Below are 17,882 nucleotides of genomic sequence, written 5' to 3'. Positions count from 1 at the left end.
TTTGCAGCAATTTCAGAGAAACAAGAACTTCGTTTGCAGAACTTGGAAAAGAAGTTCATTAAAACTTTGCGGCTTTATTCTGCAATTCAGATTGAAAGAATGGTTTAAGCGGAGGTGTGGATATGTTTAAATGTGCTTTTATGGGGGGGGGGGGGTTGACAGCCTCCGAGGGGCAGAACATTACTTCAAACCTTACATAATCATTGTCGCTCTGTAATTAAGTTTCCCAAAGTGTATGATACCACTACTTTTCGGAAAGAGATTTAAAGCATCAATTGATGTGATGGCTACTCACAAAACATTTTATAAGACAGGGATATCGAATGAGCAAAATGAAAGGAATATGACTTATCTCTCAAATCAGCCAAGCCTAGCAATATTAAGTGTTGTTATATTCCATTATATTATTCAGTTCGTTGTTTACTATCACAAGACTCTGTTCTGGGTGTCTCCTTCATAAAAAATGGTAATCATGTGTTGCTGATTCATTACTCTCTTGTATGTAAATCAACAACAATCAACAAGTCAAAAGAAATTCACATAGTTCGTAAAGCCTTTAATTAAATGTAAGAAATGTTAAATGTGTCCATTATGACGTCATTGTGACAATACCTTTCACATTTCTTGATTTCAAGGATGGTGGGATGTATCCAACCGGAATAATGTCTGGAAGATCGTAGGATAGAAACCTATGGAGAGAAGTAGAGTAATCATCGTGTAAGATGTAGAAGACGTAGTGGAATGTCCTCCTAGTCAGGTTTATTGTTTACTAAATCAATGAAGATAAACAAAGTAAACAATAAATAACAAGGAAATAAATCACATCTGATTGATCATTATGATCAGAATTAATTATCATCACAAGTCTCGTGTTCAAACGATTCTACGAAAAATAAACTAGCATGGAAATAGTATTGTAGATAATAATGATGGTAGTTGGAACTGCTGTATGTAAATTGTATGTGGTTGATATTGTGAAATGTATAGCCGTCCACATTATCAGAATTGGCTAAATTGTTTATATGTTTACATTATCAATTAAGATAACGTTGTTCAAACATGTAGAAATACAACATTGTACAGAACAAACGGAGTAAACGAAGTAAATCCTTGTAACAACCGCTTGCCATTTTTTGCTCGGATCACGTGATTTATATCGTATGTTATTTTCGGCAAATGTATTGATGATATAGTTCGTATTCGTGAATCCTCGCTTTAAAGGAGAACTAAAATGTCTGAGATTGTTAAGAGTTCAGTGGTAAGATACGAAATCTAGAAAAATAAATCTTAAAGCTGAAAAAAATTCTTTCTTAATCTCAAAAGAGTTTAAGATGCTACAAATAACATATTTCAATGTAATGGCGGGATAACAAACCTGCAAAACATACACTAAAATGGAGGAAGAATGTAAGGGAGAGGGGTAGGAGGGTCGAGGACATAGCAACATTCTTTACTGGGCGCAACAATTTGTCATCTTGGGTTGGAGTTAAACACAAATTGTTACTATTATATGATATACCAACGTTATTTAAGTATTTATTCAATATCAACCTTCATAATTGTATCACATTGCACGCATTGTTTTTGTCATTGATCTAAATCAAATTGTACAAAATTATTACATTTTTGTGGAGTTGATAATAATAACCTTAACCATTACACAATCGAACTTTCCTATTCAACTATGTTCTCAATGAAGAGCTGCATGTGTCCAAAATATCCGACCCCTTCATTCCGAGGAGTTATGAAGACTTCCTGGTCATACTTTGTTAAGAATACACTAATGCCATCGTCGTTGATTCACAAAAGAACAGTTTTATTGGAATGTGGAGGAACAAACACTGAGGGGAGGCAAAAGTTTTCAGCAAAAGTTTTCTTTATACCGGTACTTTTGAACTGCATATTTTATCATTAGTATTATTTTGAAGCCAAATAGCAAATTTTTAGACATTAAGGCACTTGTTACAAACACACAACAACAAGAGGGCACTTGAGTTTATCGAGCATGAAATGAAATTATCTGGATTAACCGGTAACAGATAGTGCATGATATCCAATAAATATGTTAAAGTCTAGCTCAGTATCATCTTACCTTATACCTGAAATGTACAGCTCTATGTAAAATACTGCACCGGACATAGAAAGAAAATATATTGGTTACATTCCTTGTATCTAATTAGCATAATTAACGCATAAATACTGCTACTACTTATGAAAAAACGTTTTCTTTACAATCGTTAGTTTTCCGTATCTATCCAGTGACTGGTTAAAACATGCGCTTTCGAATATTTCACTAATCTTACATATAATGTAAGGGTTAAAGCGGACACAACAACTCAATGTACACATGTAGGCAATATATTGGAAATAATTGTTGAACTAATAATTTATAACGCTGCAGCATTAAAAACTATTTATTAAAGGTTATATTTTAATAAAAGGGTTCTCCCCGTTTAAACTCCTCCCAACGGACGCAAGTCATATTTGAAGCCCACCCCACCCCTCCTTTCTAAAGATAACCAGAATGCAAAATGCATTGAGGTTTCGATGAATTCAATGCAGTAGACTTCTGCTTGTTAGTATAACCAGAACTAGCTGTTACAATAACACTATGCATGCTAACACAGGTCAGTCTACTGTACGTGGCTATATACACACCTCCAAAACATTAGGGGTCTTTTACTCGATGTAATGAATCCACACACCAATTATTAGAGGTACCGCGATTTCCATCGTTACATATCATGTAAAAGGTTTTTCAGAGTTTGACCTCTGGTGACATATAGGAGATTTGACCTCACAAGCATTTAGGATTCTTGTACTCAATATGGCAAATCCATATACCATGTATGAAAAGTATCCATGATTTCTACCCTGAGAAATCTGGTTGTGAAGGTTTTCAGGCCTCGACAATTATTTTTGAAAGTAATCGCTATTTGGCGACCGTGACTAAAAATCTACTCGCCAAATTCCACTCACCACTAGGCCTATGATTGTTGGTCAAGTCTCCAAAGTACAGATCTGCAACATCAATACTTTCTATGAACAAAGGTTAGGCAGTTAGGCAGATGCAAAGCGCTACGTAATTGCACATTAGAAAGTTATAATTGTTTTCACTACGAAATTAAAACCTTTTTACACCAAAAGTAAGTGTTGAACAAAGTAAAACATGACGTAGAATCTTAAATAAGCAGGTAGGCCTACTGTAGTGTCTCAAACAATTAAAAATACAACATCTGTAAAATACCTACGAAGGTCACAACGAAACTACATCAAACCTGAAATAAATAGACGAAAACGTCCAACAGAACCGCTGTATTACAAAATACACCTTTCTGCACGCAAAATAAGGCTTCCGAGCGGCACGTTGAAGCCAATGCAAATATGTTCGTATTTTCAGATTACATTCTACGGATGCCCATAAGCTCATTAGCAATTGCCAATAGCCTCATATTCGTATGAGGCGTAACGAGCACGTTATCTGATAGGCTGGTTGGTGAGAGATACGGTAGCTTATAAAACAAGGTTTCCAAAATTTGACCCCGGTGACCCCAAATGACCTTTGATCTCCACAAACAAACATAGGCTGATGCTCCTCAATGTGGTCCTCCTATTCACGAAATGTGAGATTGGTCCAAGTTTACCTCCTTGAGATATCGTGTTTACAAGATTTTCAGTATTTGGCCCTTGTGACCCCAAATGACCTCCCCACAAAACAATAGGGTTCTTCTACTCAATGTGGTACCTATATACACCAAATTTTAGATTGGTCCAAGCTTCCCTACTTGAGATATCGTGTTTACAAGCGAGGCGTCACACACACACGTACACGCATGTACGTCCTCAGACAAAAGGTGTGTAGTCAAGTCATCGTCCTTGGAGGTCCGATAATACAAACACACACACACGCATACACGCACACACACTCTCCGTCTGCATGAATGCATACGTTACGATTATCATCGAAACCAAAACAACGATAATGCTTGAAGTCAGATTGATGAACAGTGAAGTGTTCAAACTTGCATAATTTACAGGTCAAACACTCGTCACCTTGGTTTTATTGATAACATTTATCTATAAAACTATAAAACTATGTATCGCCGAATTTGTTGTCCTGTATAATGTGTATTACGTCATGTGGCTGGGGTTAAAACAATGTGTAGTGTTGAGATAACTGAGCGTGTGTATACATACGAAATCGGTCAACAAAGTTGAGAGAAGATAGTGACTTATTTAAATTAGGTATGCAAAATTCGGGTTTATGGTTCTTCAACAGTTCAAAATTTCGATCATGTCTTACATAATCGTTGATTTATTGAGAGCAAACAACATTTTTGAAAAATTGGCAACGCGTTATGTAAACGCTGAAACACCTAGCCCACCCGTCACGAATTGTGTACAACTTTATCTTGCATTCTTATGCATATATAGAGGTCTATGCGTAGAGTATTCATCTTTCTCTTTAGGCGTTCTGAAAGCGTAGACTCGCGGTATTTAGACACTTAGTTTACATGTTTTCACTCTATTCGCTGCGATTTGACGGGAGTAAAACCCCGGATGTGCGACCGACGGAATACAATAACCCACAGATCTCTACTAACTGTATTCCCAGGAACACAACACCTCTCCTTCGGTTTCTTTTCTGTTTTATTTTCCTTTCTTTTTCTTTTTACTTGTCGACCATGCATGTTACTATCACAATTTACTGATGTTCTGTTTTAATCAGCATATCACCATGATTCATTAAAACATCGCAAATTATGACGCAATGAATTCATTTCAACGAGTGAATAACTGCTTCTTTTTTGCCTTCTCAGCAACAAAACTCAATGAACCGTGGCCATATTTACGACCTGGATATGACCCTGGTAGTTGTATAAGTGTTTATTCTGATTGTTAACTTGTAGGTTCATTCATTGTGTACCGGGGATAGAAATCTGTACTTCATTTTGTTAGCGTGTGTTATAACAATAATGTAAACCATTGGAAGAAAGTCTGAGGGCGATGATGACAGCCTCCTAAGCCTTTCTAACTTCGCTAAAAACAGTTAAGTTGCAAATTTGAAATCGATTTCTAGTTGTCGTTATCCAATATACATTTTAAACTTCGATGGAATAATTTAATCCCTTTCGCCTGTTCTGTGTAGATAAAAAGAACTAGTGCAGTATATAATTCGATATTTAAAGAGATAAAAGATCTCATCAAACGAATCTTAGAGGATCTCAAGTGCTTTGTTTTCTTGCTCGTGTTGTTGTTTGCTTGTTTATGATTTATGGCTGAGAAATATATTAACTTGGTTATTATTACTATATTTCAGATTTGGTATAAGGCGACATGAACCTTCGAATTACTTTCTCCCTGCTAAACACGAGCAATATTTTATCTCCACCGTTTAACCGTTTAATCAACTTCACAGAACAAAACTGTTCTCCATAAACTAGGCAATTAAGAACCTGCAATGTTTGTAGTCACAAATTAGATATGTGAGTTACATTAAGGGCTATTTAAGTATGTGCTAATTAGGTAGACTTCCATATACCAACGAGAAGTACATAAAGGGAAAAAACAAGGAAAGGGAAATAAAACAATCCTTCTATCAAATTAGGGAGAGGAGCAAGTGAGGGATGTATTAAACAACCAAGGAAATAAAGTTAACTCATTTAAAATATATAAACAAAGAATAATAATGAGAACACATTGTAATATCATGGCATATGACATGCTAACCCGTATTGAATAAAATGCATTATTTCCAGCCACTGCTAGATACAGACTGACCTACTTATCGTCAGTTTCCATGGTTACGTTGTATGGCAGTTACAACATTCCAGGTGTACACTAGACGCGTGTCCCGTTTTTCTATTCATTATCTTTAACCCTGGCTCGTGTCATCTATTATAATGCTAATTAGGTATTTACGGGAGATCCAGGTGTGTCATCTCTACTGCTAACTTATTTTTCTTTAGAAATAAATTGTTTGAATCAATCGTCTGTGCAGAAAACTATGTACAGTAGAAGTAGAGTATGCCTACTGTGTGTACTAAAACGGTGATGTTATCGGGTAGAAACATAGAATGGATTTGAAGGGCCATCTAAAAAACGAGTATGTACCACGGGGAGGGGGGGGGTGGCAAAGGGAGAGTGGTGACGGGTCCAGGTAAGGTGTCTGAATGGGAGTGGGGCAGAGGGGCGAGACTAAACTTAACCAAGAGCATACTGGGATTGGGGTAAGGTATTTAGTCTAGATAGGGAATAAACATTGTGTTATATATTTGTTTTATAGCCAGACCACAGTGTGTTATTTCCAGTGATATTTTTTAGTTAGTTATTCCTGGAATGGCGGTGGTTCACTTATAACATATGTAAAGCAGCTTTCTTTCTAATTTATTTCATTTATGTAACTACTAAATAGTTTTCTCTTTTCTTTCGAGATTTGGGTGAGGCGCGGTGGGGAAGGAGGGGGGGGGGTGGCGGGTGCGACTTAAATATATTCTTTTTTAGTAACACGTCAGCTGTAAGTTGAAGATGTTACTGATTACTTTCCGAATGGTGAGGACGGAAAGGAGAAGCTTTTACGAGGTTTGATATGTAAGACCAAACATGGCAAGATGAGGAGAGAGAGGAGGGGTTGGTTGGGGGTGGGGGAGAGGGTGTCTTGGAGGATTAATTAACACTGCATTGTAAAGGACGAACTAGGGACGTCATGATCGAATCAAGTATATAGTAACATTAATACGAGGAATATTAAAATATTTAAACAGTGTTTGTTTAAAGTTATGAATTATACAAAGCTGAAAGCTCTTGGTTAAATTTTTAATTATTGTTGATAATTATGTTAAAATATAAGCATGAATATTAATTTAGCTTATTTTGTATAACATTGTATTTCAAACTATAGAGAAGAAATTGATGTAGTTTTAATTGGATTAAATTTGAACCTCTGGAAGTTATAAGATACAGATTTGCCTTTAAAATATATTTATTGCAATAATTGTTTTTTAACTATATAGTTAACTCAATTTCAATTATTTATTTCCTTCTAGTTAATTTTTATTTTGTTTCAATTAGTTAACTTATTTTGCGTAACTGTTTTTTAAATTTCGACAACTAAAACTGTTTTATTGGTTGCTTCTTTTGTATACATTTCAGTTTTGCTAGAGTGTCATAATCTGATCACAATTATGAGGAGTTTATAACAACAAAGTTATAAGTTATTGCTATTTTCATTGCCATCATTTTACTACTTTAATATTAATAACGATTTTCAATCTCTTTAGTTTCTTATATTAATTGTACATAATTGAGAATCACCTATTTTGGAGGTCTCAGTCAAAAGTAACAGTTATTCCTTATAAAACTTTACTTTAGAATATTAATTTTACTCGCTAGAATTAGTAAAATCCAATTTCCTTGTCTATATATCTCTTATTTTATTCTAATAAACATTCCTGTCATTATAAAACCTAATACTTAGTTAAATTGTTAAACTAAACAAAGAACATTTTGAACAACCACCACCGACCCATCCACCCCTCTCTTAACAGCACCCTCTTAAAATATTCCCTAATAATCCATTATATTTTGTTTTATTTATCATACCATTCTACAAAACACCTTCCACGATGACCTAATTATTGAAATAAATTCAACTAAACTAATTAAATTCAATCCTTGACATTAAAATACAGCAGACTTTACATTCCCTTTTGTTAGCTTAAAATTGATAACTTATTAATTAAATTAATTCCCTGTTTAACTGTTATGATGATTCTAACATCTACACCGGAATACTTACGACAGCTCCTTCAAGCTTTTACACTGTGAGGAGTAAGACAAGATGGCCGCCAACTCTTCATTAGTTAGTCTCCTGTTGCTGTCCCAGATCAGCAGCTTCTGGAGAGAACTCAGGATAGAGAGAGAGAGACCAGACTCAAGGATAAGGTTCAGACCAGACTCATCAACTCTAGGAGAGCAGTGGAATAGAACCACACAGGAGATAGGAATCTAGAATGAAAGAACAGATTTACTGAGTATTAGGGTAGATAGAGATAAATATATTAGGTTTGGTTTGATTAGAATAATTATTATGATATTATAAATTCTAATCATTGCGAAATAAAAATAAAGGAAAGTTAAAGCGATAAACTAGGACATTTTGGTCGTGTTTATTTGTAAGAAGGAATCAGTTATTGGAATAAGGGCTGATTTTAAGGGGAGACTAATATAAACAGGAATAATTAGATTAGATTAGAGAAAAATAAAGTGGCAATGTAGGATTGAAGGGTTAGTTTTATTGTTTTACGATAACATGATTAATTAAAGGTTTTATAGCTAGTAAGGTTTTATAAAATAAGACATTATGGATAAAAATGAATAGAATATAGCAATTTTAATTTATTAATTAATTGGAAACAAATCTCAAAGACGGGTTGAGAGTTGTACCAAAATTGGGTAATCAATAGTTGAGATTATATTTTTGAAGAAAAATATTGATCTATTTTTTTTTGGTTTTTATTTAGAACTTTCAGTTGGAAATTGTAATTTAAAATCTGAATGTTAGTCACTAATGTAATAGGATTTATGAAAAAGAAGCATTTACTTCAACTAAATGCAAGGTTTTTTTTTATCAAGTTGATTTTTTGAAGAATTGTATTTAAATAAATAAGTTGTTACTGATAATTAAGATGCAATTTAGAGAAGCAGATATAGATCAAATTCAAGTTTCAAGAGAAAAGGGTTGATGAGGCTAAAACTAACATTTTAATATACAAATTATTTCATTATTGATCCAAATCCGACTATTCTGCTTGAATTATAATTATTTCTAATTAATATGATTTGTTTAAAGATGATGTCCATCTGTGTTTAATTAGTTAATTATCAAATTCATTCCTAAGTTACGGTTTGAGTGTGACATAACTTCTAGTAGATTTTTTCGAAATATTACATTTTTCTTTCTTTGTGTTTGTAGATATTCCTAAATTGGGTATTGCTTATGATTTTAACTTTCTAAACTTTATCGTTTCTTCCAATTAAATAGTACCATCCGCTTTTTACATTTTTTTTTTACAAATAATATTGTTATCTGGAAACACTTCATATCCTTGAGGGTTTAATTATACTAATTAATTATTACTTTTAAGTTTAATCAGGTTAATTGGGTCTTCATTGAAATATCTTCTCTTACTATGGAGTTCATCGGGTGTGAACAGTTAGCGGAACATTTAACGTTAGAGCTACGGCTCTGGCAAACTTCTGCTATTGAGTGTTGCAGCAGGGTAAAATAAGTGGCGCACTTTCAATTTCAAAACCATTTAACTTTTTAATTATCATGTGGCCATAAGTCTGTTGGCTTGGAAATGACGTACGGTTTTTATAATTAAGTGGGTAAAATTAAGACAAAACCAGCTGTGAGTAGAACACCACGATCTAGTTGCTGCTGGAAAGACATGGACGAAAGATTCCATTTTAATAACTATGTACTGCATTTGATTATTATTAGACTTAAATTGGAAAACTGTTTTATAATTAATAGAGGCTCAAAACTCTAGGCCCTATACAGTATTTAACAAAACTATATATCACATTAAGTGTCAGGTATATTGGCAGGAGTTAGGTTATTCAACTAATAATCAGTTATTAAATAACATTATTTCAGTCAGCCTGCTCGGTAAAAAGCTGCAGGTTTCTCACATAATTGGCTCAAAAGTCCGACCTGGTAGATTTAGTAAGTTAGGTGATTACAATAATAATTGTGGAATGTTATAGATTGACTTGTTTTCACGCCTATAAGGCTATATTATGTACGAGTAAAGTCGAGTTGAACCATTTTCTGTGATTTAAATTTTTGGAAGGGATATCAAAGTTCCAAAGCTTGTCTATGGAAACTTTATGTTAGCTAGAATGAAGTAATTATTTTCGAAGTAAAGACTAAAGGGTAGGAATCAGCTCACCTAGAATGTTAATCGCTGGTTTTATTATTCGCTTAATTTAAGATCCCTAAAGAAGACTCAGTGTCTCGACTGTATTTTATTCAATTCCTTTATATTTAAGATATGCTTTAACTTGGAATTTTTTGATAATCAGTCAACAATTATAGGCTAAGATAGGTTAAGATTTATATTATTTAGTAGTTAGATTTGCTAAGCATGTCCTCTTGCTAAAAGTAGTAATTCTAGTAGCTTTTCGCGGGTGATGTTTGAGATTGTTAACATAGCCTAACTGTATTACTAGTCTACATATAGCCTACCTAAGTTTGGCCTGGCCTTTGTACACATCCTAGCCTATGCCTCTATACCATACCGTCGAATTATCTCTCTAATCAATAATTACTGTTTTTACTATTCACAGCGGTTCCTCTCCATTAAACAATCCATCTTAATAACCACTCAACAAGTCAATGGTAACAAACAACCTCCACGATTATACTACGTACTCTGAAACTCCATGCACTGATACATAACAATAAACCATTCATTGTAAGTGATACTGATATATACTAGATGTGAACATTTCAATAGCATGAGTCACCGATATTCATACAGGTGTTTCCCAGCTGTTCGCGGGTGATGTTTGAGATTTGTAACAGACATTTTGGCGCCAATATAGAAATAAATGTACGTAACGTTAAACATGCCCTGTGTAAACAGACAGTTCGTAAACTGACGTCGATTCCTTATGTAGTAAGGAAGGGGTCGAGGAAGTAAATAATACAACGCAACCTATATCAAGTAGATCAAGCTATCATTGACATTTCTCCCTAAGCGGTAGGGGGGTAGTCCCCGTGCACCCCCCCCCTCACGCACCACCGGTTCAAATTTGGGCAAAAAACATTTTATGTACTCATTCACCCAGTTATTATCTGCTAGTGGATGCATAAACAAACAATTCACACAACAGTTCGAATACCGTCTGTTTCAAATGATTTGAAGGAGTACATGTTTAATGAATATTAAAATCTACATGGAATAACATAAATTGAACATACTTGTTCAGTCATACACATCTTGCAGACACATCGTGCAGAAAAAAAAAAGGTGTCTGTGTCAAGTTACATTTTTGTTTTTACAAATAATCACTTGATCATAATGAACTTACTGGAATAAATGTAAATACACAACTTTTTTTTTCATTCCTCCCAACCCAACCACCTTTGTAATAAATTCCATGTCAGTGCTGGATTATGCAGCTAAATCTTTGCACCAGCAAAGAGAGTTTAAGGCAATCAAACGATGTTTTGTCTTTTCACGTACCTCGTAATTGCTCTAATCAAAATACTATGTCGGCAATTCACCAATAATTGTAAGAGTCAATTCATGTAGCCCCCCCCCCCACCCTTTCTCTCTTTTTACTCATTACCATCCTCATCAAGAAAAGTTTATTTTTTTTAGATAAAATAGTTGAAATTTGTATAAGAAAGAATTCTTGATTTCGAGAAATGCAATGGCAATTTCGAGAGAAACGTACAAGTTTGAGATAAAACGCTAATATTTTTAGTTGAGAAGTCGACATTTTAAAAGTTTAAATTTAAAACAAAAAGGATCGACATTTTACATGAAGGAAATTAAAGAGGCTGAAATCAATCGAAGAGGTTTTCAATTTTAGAAAAGTGTTTAATGTTGAGAATTTTGGTTATATTACAGATTGCAATTTTAAGACAAACTTGATTTTCAAGAAAAGGGTTTCAATTTTGAAGGAGGGTTGAAATTCCCAGAAATATTCAAAACTTTTTGGATAAAATAATTAAAATTTTGATATGAAAATTTTGAAATTTTTCAGTGTTCCATGTGGGTCACAATAATGACAAAATGTGTATTGTTTGCTTAATTGGGATGCCTCCTGACCACTTCCTCAAACCATTCATTTTTTGCTCCCTTCCTACGCCAATCAAATGATTTGTCACATGTCTACAGGGGCGGCGATTTGTTTCAAATATTGGGGGAGTGGGACATTTGCTTGGGTGCAGGCATGGCCGCATGGGCGCAGATCAGTCTTGGATAATGGTGGGGACACGTGTCTGTTCTCTGATACTATCTAAGCGGAGCGCGACCATGGGTTCGCGCGTAGCGTACAATAAATTCTGGGGGCAAATACACCTCCCAGATCGCCGAAAATAACACTTCCCAGACCCAATGATGCTCTCAAACCTCCTTAAGTTTTAGATCTCATGGCTTAGAAATTTAGTTTGGGGAAATACATGGGCGACTGCAGCAAAAAAAAATCAGGGGACAAATAATCCAAGTAGACTTTCGTATACGATGTCGTCTCCCAGAAAACAATTATAGTGGATAAATATAATAAAATGAGAACTGCTGCGTGTCATTTGCACAATGCGGGATCAAACTGCGCCAAAGTTCCATACAGGGGAATTTCAAATGCAGCGTTTGGTCAAGACAAATTGGTGGGAACATGGTATATCATGTCCCCACCACTGAAAAAGTTGGTGGGGACGCGTCCCGCTGTCCCCACCAGGATCTGGGCCCATGGGTGCAGGCACATAGCAACTCTGATCCCTAAAATTGTTCGCGCGCTTCGTTATATTTTGAATGTATACATGTAGGCAAACTATCTAAGCGTAGCGCCACTATGTGTTGGCGCGAAGCGTTAAAGAAAATTGTGGCCGAAAATTCCTCCAAGATCGCTGGAAATGGCTCTTTTCAGGCCTTGTAAGTTGCATCTAAGCATTTTCTATTTTGAAATTACTGGTGATCCCCATAAACAAATACAAAAAAATAGGAGGCGTGGGGAGGGCGGTCAGCCCCTTCGCCCCCCTCCCTTCGCTACGCGCCTGCGGTTAGAAATCTGGTAGGAATAGGCAAATAGGCAAAATGGAAACCCAGTGAACCAATATCGGTGTGGATCATATGATTGTACGTACTTACACTCATACACAAGATATGTACAGACATGATAATAATAATGAGTGACAACTTGCTATACGGTCACAGGTCACAGAAACGACCACGAAGTGTCATTTACATCATGAAGCATGTGTTGGATGAAGTTTTAGCCACCGCCAAGTATAATGGATCAAAATCTCACGCATTACTTTCTATTTATATCCACAAAAAAAAAACAACTATGCCACCAAATATTGGGGGTACATTAGCAGTGGCGTAGCCAGGATTTTTTCAGTGGGGGCGCTGGGGGGGGCTTGACCATTTCCTGTTACTATCTAAGCGGAACGCCACCATGAGTTGGCGCGCAGCGTACCGACATTTTTAGCTAAAAAGGCCTCCTAGATCGTCGGAAATGACACTTCCCAAGCCTTGTAAGCAGGGGCGTCAATCCGATTTGAAACGTGGGAGGGGGGGGGGGGGCGTAATCGCTTCAAGTATTCCGGCCGCAAGTACTATCTAAGCGGAGCGCCACCATCGGTTGGCGCGCAGCGTCCCAAGAAATTTTAGATTTCAATATCTGCCAGATCGCTGGAGTTGGCACTTGCCAGGCTGGATAGCAGCCATCTAGTTGCGTGAGTTCGGGAGAAAATTACAAATTCGTCACTCAGGAAATCTGCAGTAAAGTTCATGCGGCCTTAATTTTTGGTGGATTATTTATTTTATTAGTGATTCCAATTGACATGAACATTAGAACCCAGTGCAAGTTGACAAATGATGCGGCGAACTGGAACCCCAGCCCCATGTTGCCCTATGTTTCAGGATAGAATACCCCTCACTTGTTCAAACCAATGGCAACTAACAATCTGTGAATACATTTACTTCGAAATAAGGACATTATATTGCACCAAGTTGGTCAAGGAATGACCCCAGGGCCTCAGATATAGGCCTATAGGAACATCCGCCGCGACTGCATGTGAGTTTCTCGACTTGCCGTCCTGGGAGTCATACCACAAAAAAATTGTTTTTTAGCGGTTTTAAGAACATCAGGGTACGTCCCAGAAGTGAAAACCCAGCCTATGCGCTATGTCACGTCCGCTTGTACAGTAATAGTTCAAATGCAAAAGAATTCACCCTTGTACCTTTTCAGCTGAATAATACCATATGGGCGGGGCCCTTTTGGGCTACTGTCCAGGGCCCCATGCAGTCATGCAGATATTGCTGTCATTGCCACCATGATGCAAGGTACCCTCCTGGTTATAAAACCCAGAAACTTGTGTGCTTGTACTTCTTCAGCTAAATAGAAACATATTTTGCCCCCCTATTTTGTGACCCCCTCACCTACCATGCAGGGTGTGCCCCGGCAGAAACACATTTTATTGAAGCTTGGTCACCTACCAACACAATCAGGCCACCAAACCTTTTGTACCTCTTCAGCTGAATAAACCTCCTGGGCTCCTGGACTAATGTACCACATTTTAATGGCAGATGCATAGGTTATCTACTACATGAAATTGGTTCGCAGGACTAGGAGAATGGGACCCCTTCTCAACCCCCATTTTAATATAGGACTTCAAAGGGGGAGGGAGCAAATCCCAACTGACTTAGGTAGGTCCTACACTATTATGGAAAGGCTAGAGAATTTAAAAATGGCGGAGGTGTGGTCGCTGGCTTGTTGAAGGCAGATCTCAGTAGCCCCGTCCCCTGAATTCTTTTGAAAATTGATGTTAACTGGCGCACCCCGAGGCATAATTAGACCACCAATTAGGTCTAAAATTGGCTCCATACACCATGCAGTTTTGCCTATGAACAATGTTTTTGTAAAGTCGTAAGTGGGAAGGGGAGCGTGTGGGGGAGGGGTGTACACTCGTAGAAGTGGCCTTCTTCTCAGCTGAATGTAACATTGCCCCATCCCACCCCTCCCCCGACTTCTATCCAAGTATATAATTTAGAAATTTTCTGATTAATGTTGAAATACAGTACCAAAATACTTTCATCTCAACAATTCAGTAAACACTATCCTGAAAAATGCCTAACATGTCTAATTATCATGCTGTCTTGATGACACTTGTAGTGACGCAATACTATTACGATAGATTTCGCTAAGCGAAAAACTTACACTAGCCTCTTATCTTGCTGCACTGGAATGGTCAAGACCATCAAAATATTTTCATTATTTGCATATTGCGTTTTCATTATTTATTTAGTGCCGGAACACTTTTTATGTTTTGATTTCGGAATATCTGTTGTGAATAGTCAAGAGGCCCAGTGGCAGAGCTTAGGGGTATTGGTCAAGGGGGGGGGATGCTCTGTAGGGGCGCTTCCGACACTATCTAAGCGGAGCGCCACCACGAGTTGGCGCGGAGCGTACCGAAATTTTTGAGTAAAGATACTCTGTAGATCGCCGGAAATGACCCTTTCCGGGCCTTGTTAATTTGCAGATAAACGAGAATAAATAGGTGTCATCGCCAATATATGTGACAAATGTTAATAGGTAGATGAGAGCGCAATAAAAAAAGTCAATAATCGCGAATAAGTAAAATGTGGTAAAAAGCTGAAAAGGGCGCCATCAGTCCATTTGAGTCCGTCATGGGGGGGGGGGGGGGCATCCGCCCCTCTGACTGTATGGACGCTCCGCCACTGAAGAGGCCGTCCAAATTATAATTTGGTGAGTTGCAGTGTAATAACTAAATTTTTTTTTGTATCTTTTCCATAAGACCTATACGCTACGACCCATAACACGTATACACTTCAAGCCGCTGTACAGGATTCTATGAACGCAAAATTACCAGAAAATTATCGAGGTACAAATGATGAATTGACATTTCGCAGCATACTGTTGAAGACCTCACTCCTAGATATAAGGAATTTGCCATTTTGTTGCAAATTGCTATTATTTGAATTGGAAGATTGATCATTTATCTGAAAAAGAGGGGTATTTCCCTCGTGGCCAATGAAACGACTTGAACAAGTCTCATCTTCAAAATCTAAACAAACTAACGACACAGTGTAAAGCAGCGATTGAAGAACGGTCGTATGGTTGTACTTCACTGTTTGTTTAACGTGATTCCCTGCAGCTATAGTACTGGCCTACTGATATGAAGATATTGCAATATATTCCAGATGGTGAACATGATACTGAAAGAATCAAATTGAGTTTATTGCAATTGTCAAAGAAGAAATCCAACGTATGTCTTGTGTTCCTTTCATATTGTTAGTCTATGTTCTTACAAGGACAAGGACATCATAACGTTAAAGTTATGGCTTAGGCCTAGGTCTTCTATAGTATTGCAGCCTAACTTAGGCCTAGTCCAATGGTTTTAATGACAACATTCAAAACTGCAGTGCCGAAATACCACCATAAAGCGTTACCTAGGCTCAACACAATGTAGGAATAGCTGAAGTATGGTGATGCTAGCCTGTTAGTTGGTTACAAGTTGAAGGAGAGGTTTTCCTCCCTCAGAATACTGATCATATTAGTTTACTGAAGAAGTGATCTACATTTGCGAGATCATCCAACTGTTTGAAAGGTTTTAGTTAAATTAAGTCATAAAAACCCTACTCTTAATGTACTCTGAATTTGTTTCCTCTCCCGGGATTTTGTGGATTAGAGTGCTAACCTGCCAGTGAGTAAAATTCAAATGAAGTAAAAGGTTTTAAAGAGATTAAGATTCAATATTCCATATCATATACATGTATTATTGTAGTTTGTGTCACCGATATACTGCAGTGCTTTGCACCACCCTTACTGGTCCAAGACAACCCATTATTGGAACATATCCAGAATTTCCAGGGTTTTTGCTGGTAATGCTCATTTCCAAGCGACGTATCTTCAGCTTCAATATCACAAATCAAATATGCACTTTTACATAATTTGCTTAAATTGTAGGGGTCAATTGTAGGTTAAAGTGTAGGGGTCTTTTACAGCTAACATGTGAAGTTGATTGCCCACAAAGACTGCTGCAGTGTCACATTGCTATCTGAATGCAAAAGTTCCTAAGAACTTGCAAAAAGCTTCAAAAACCAAACACTGTAACACTGTATTACCACCAAATTAAAAAGATCAATGATTGGATCAATTTGGAACTGCCACCATGGGGTTTTCTTTGTTGTGAGTATCCTTTTTTCCTGAAGTCTTCTGAAATATCTGAAAAACTAATTTGAATTCATGTTAGTGTTTTACTTTTGATTTAGAAGTCACTAAGGCTCTAACAGCTCCATGTTGTAATACTTCAACCTCAGGAAGAAACCCTCTAGTGAATATGAAGACAGAGACTGTACTGGATAGAGGAGATCAGGACCTATGAACCTATCAAGATTCTTTCAGTATCCTACACTTCTTGACGCACAGAGTTCCATAGGAATGGTAAGAATGAAGTAAATCTGGTTTGTTGTGACTTGATTCACCAAACTGCTGGCCAGCAAGCATGGGTAAGGAATTTAAATTCCCCTGCCTCTCTTTGTCAATATCATGTCATGATAACATTTCCTTCCTTGCATATTTGAGAGCTAAATACTGTTTAAAATAAACACATTTAGAGGGCATTTAATCATATACAAGCATCCATTAGGGTGGTGAGCACTTGCCCCCCCCCCATGGGCTCCACTAGGGCTGCAAAATCACTATCAGAGAAAATTGAATATCTGAAAAGTGAAAATGTCGCAGATTAAGTCCACAGGGACTCCCACCAGGGCTTAGATTTACTTCATAGAAATTACATTTTTTTTCTCTAGCATGTATTTGAATGCACTTTGAACTCAATACAAGAGGACAAGAAGTCTCAGAGATGTTACAGAGTTCTTCTGACGCACCCGGCTAAGGCTCAGATATATATATTCCACAGAGTAAAATCAGATACAGTACTTCTATTACTGACATGTCCTCAAGTGCTCAAAATTGCCAGCAGATTCCAGAAACTATGTGAAAATACTGAAGATTTGGAGAGCTTTGCAGTACCCTTGTAAGTCTAGCCACTATAAACAGAGAACACAATTGGAAATACTTCCTACTCATCTGAGTATACAGTATGTAGCTGTGAATAC

General features: G+C 36.8%; 1 protein-coding gene across 2 annotated transcripts in view; it reads right to left on the bottom strand.

Moving 5' to 3' along the window:
* The window catches only part of LOC139970047 (uncharacterized), a 108,649-nt gene that overhangs the window by 42,491 nt on the left and 48,276 nt on the right, over window positions 1–17,882 (bottom strand). For both annotated transcript variants that reach the window (XM_071975651.1, XM_071975653.1), the window contains exons 5-6: window positions 7,799–8,007; window positions 613–689 (exon numbers count right to left, since the gene is read on the bottom strand). In XM_071975651.1, the coding sequence (XP_071831752.1) occupies window positions 613–689; window positions 7,799–8,007 (286 nt within the window). The remainder of the gene's footprint in view (window positions 1–612; window positions 690–7,798; window positions 8,008–17,882) is intronic.

The sequence above is a fragment of the Apostichopus japonicus genome, chromosome 7 (genome assembly GCF_037975245.1).
Source record: "Apostichopus japonicus isolate 1M-3 chromosome 7, ASM3797524v1, whole genome shotgun sequence".
NCBI classification, from domain to species: Eukaryota; Metazoa; Echinodermata; class Holothuroidea; order Aspidochirotida; family Stichopodidae; genus Apostichopus; species Apostichopus japonicus.
The sequence above is the reverse complement of the archived record's forward strand: the minus strand, read 5'-3'. Positions and strand labels throughout refer to the sequence as shown.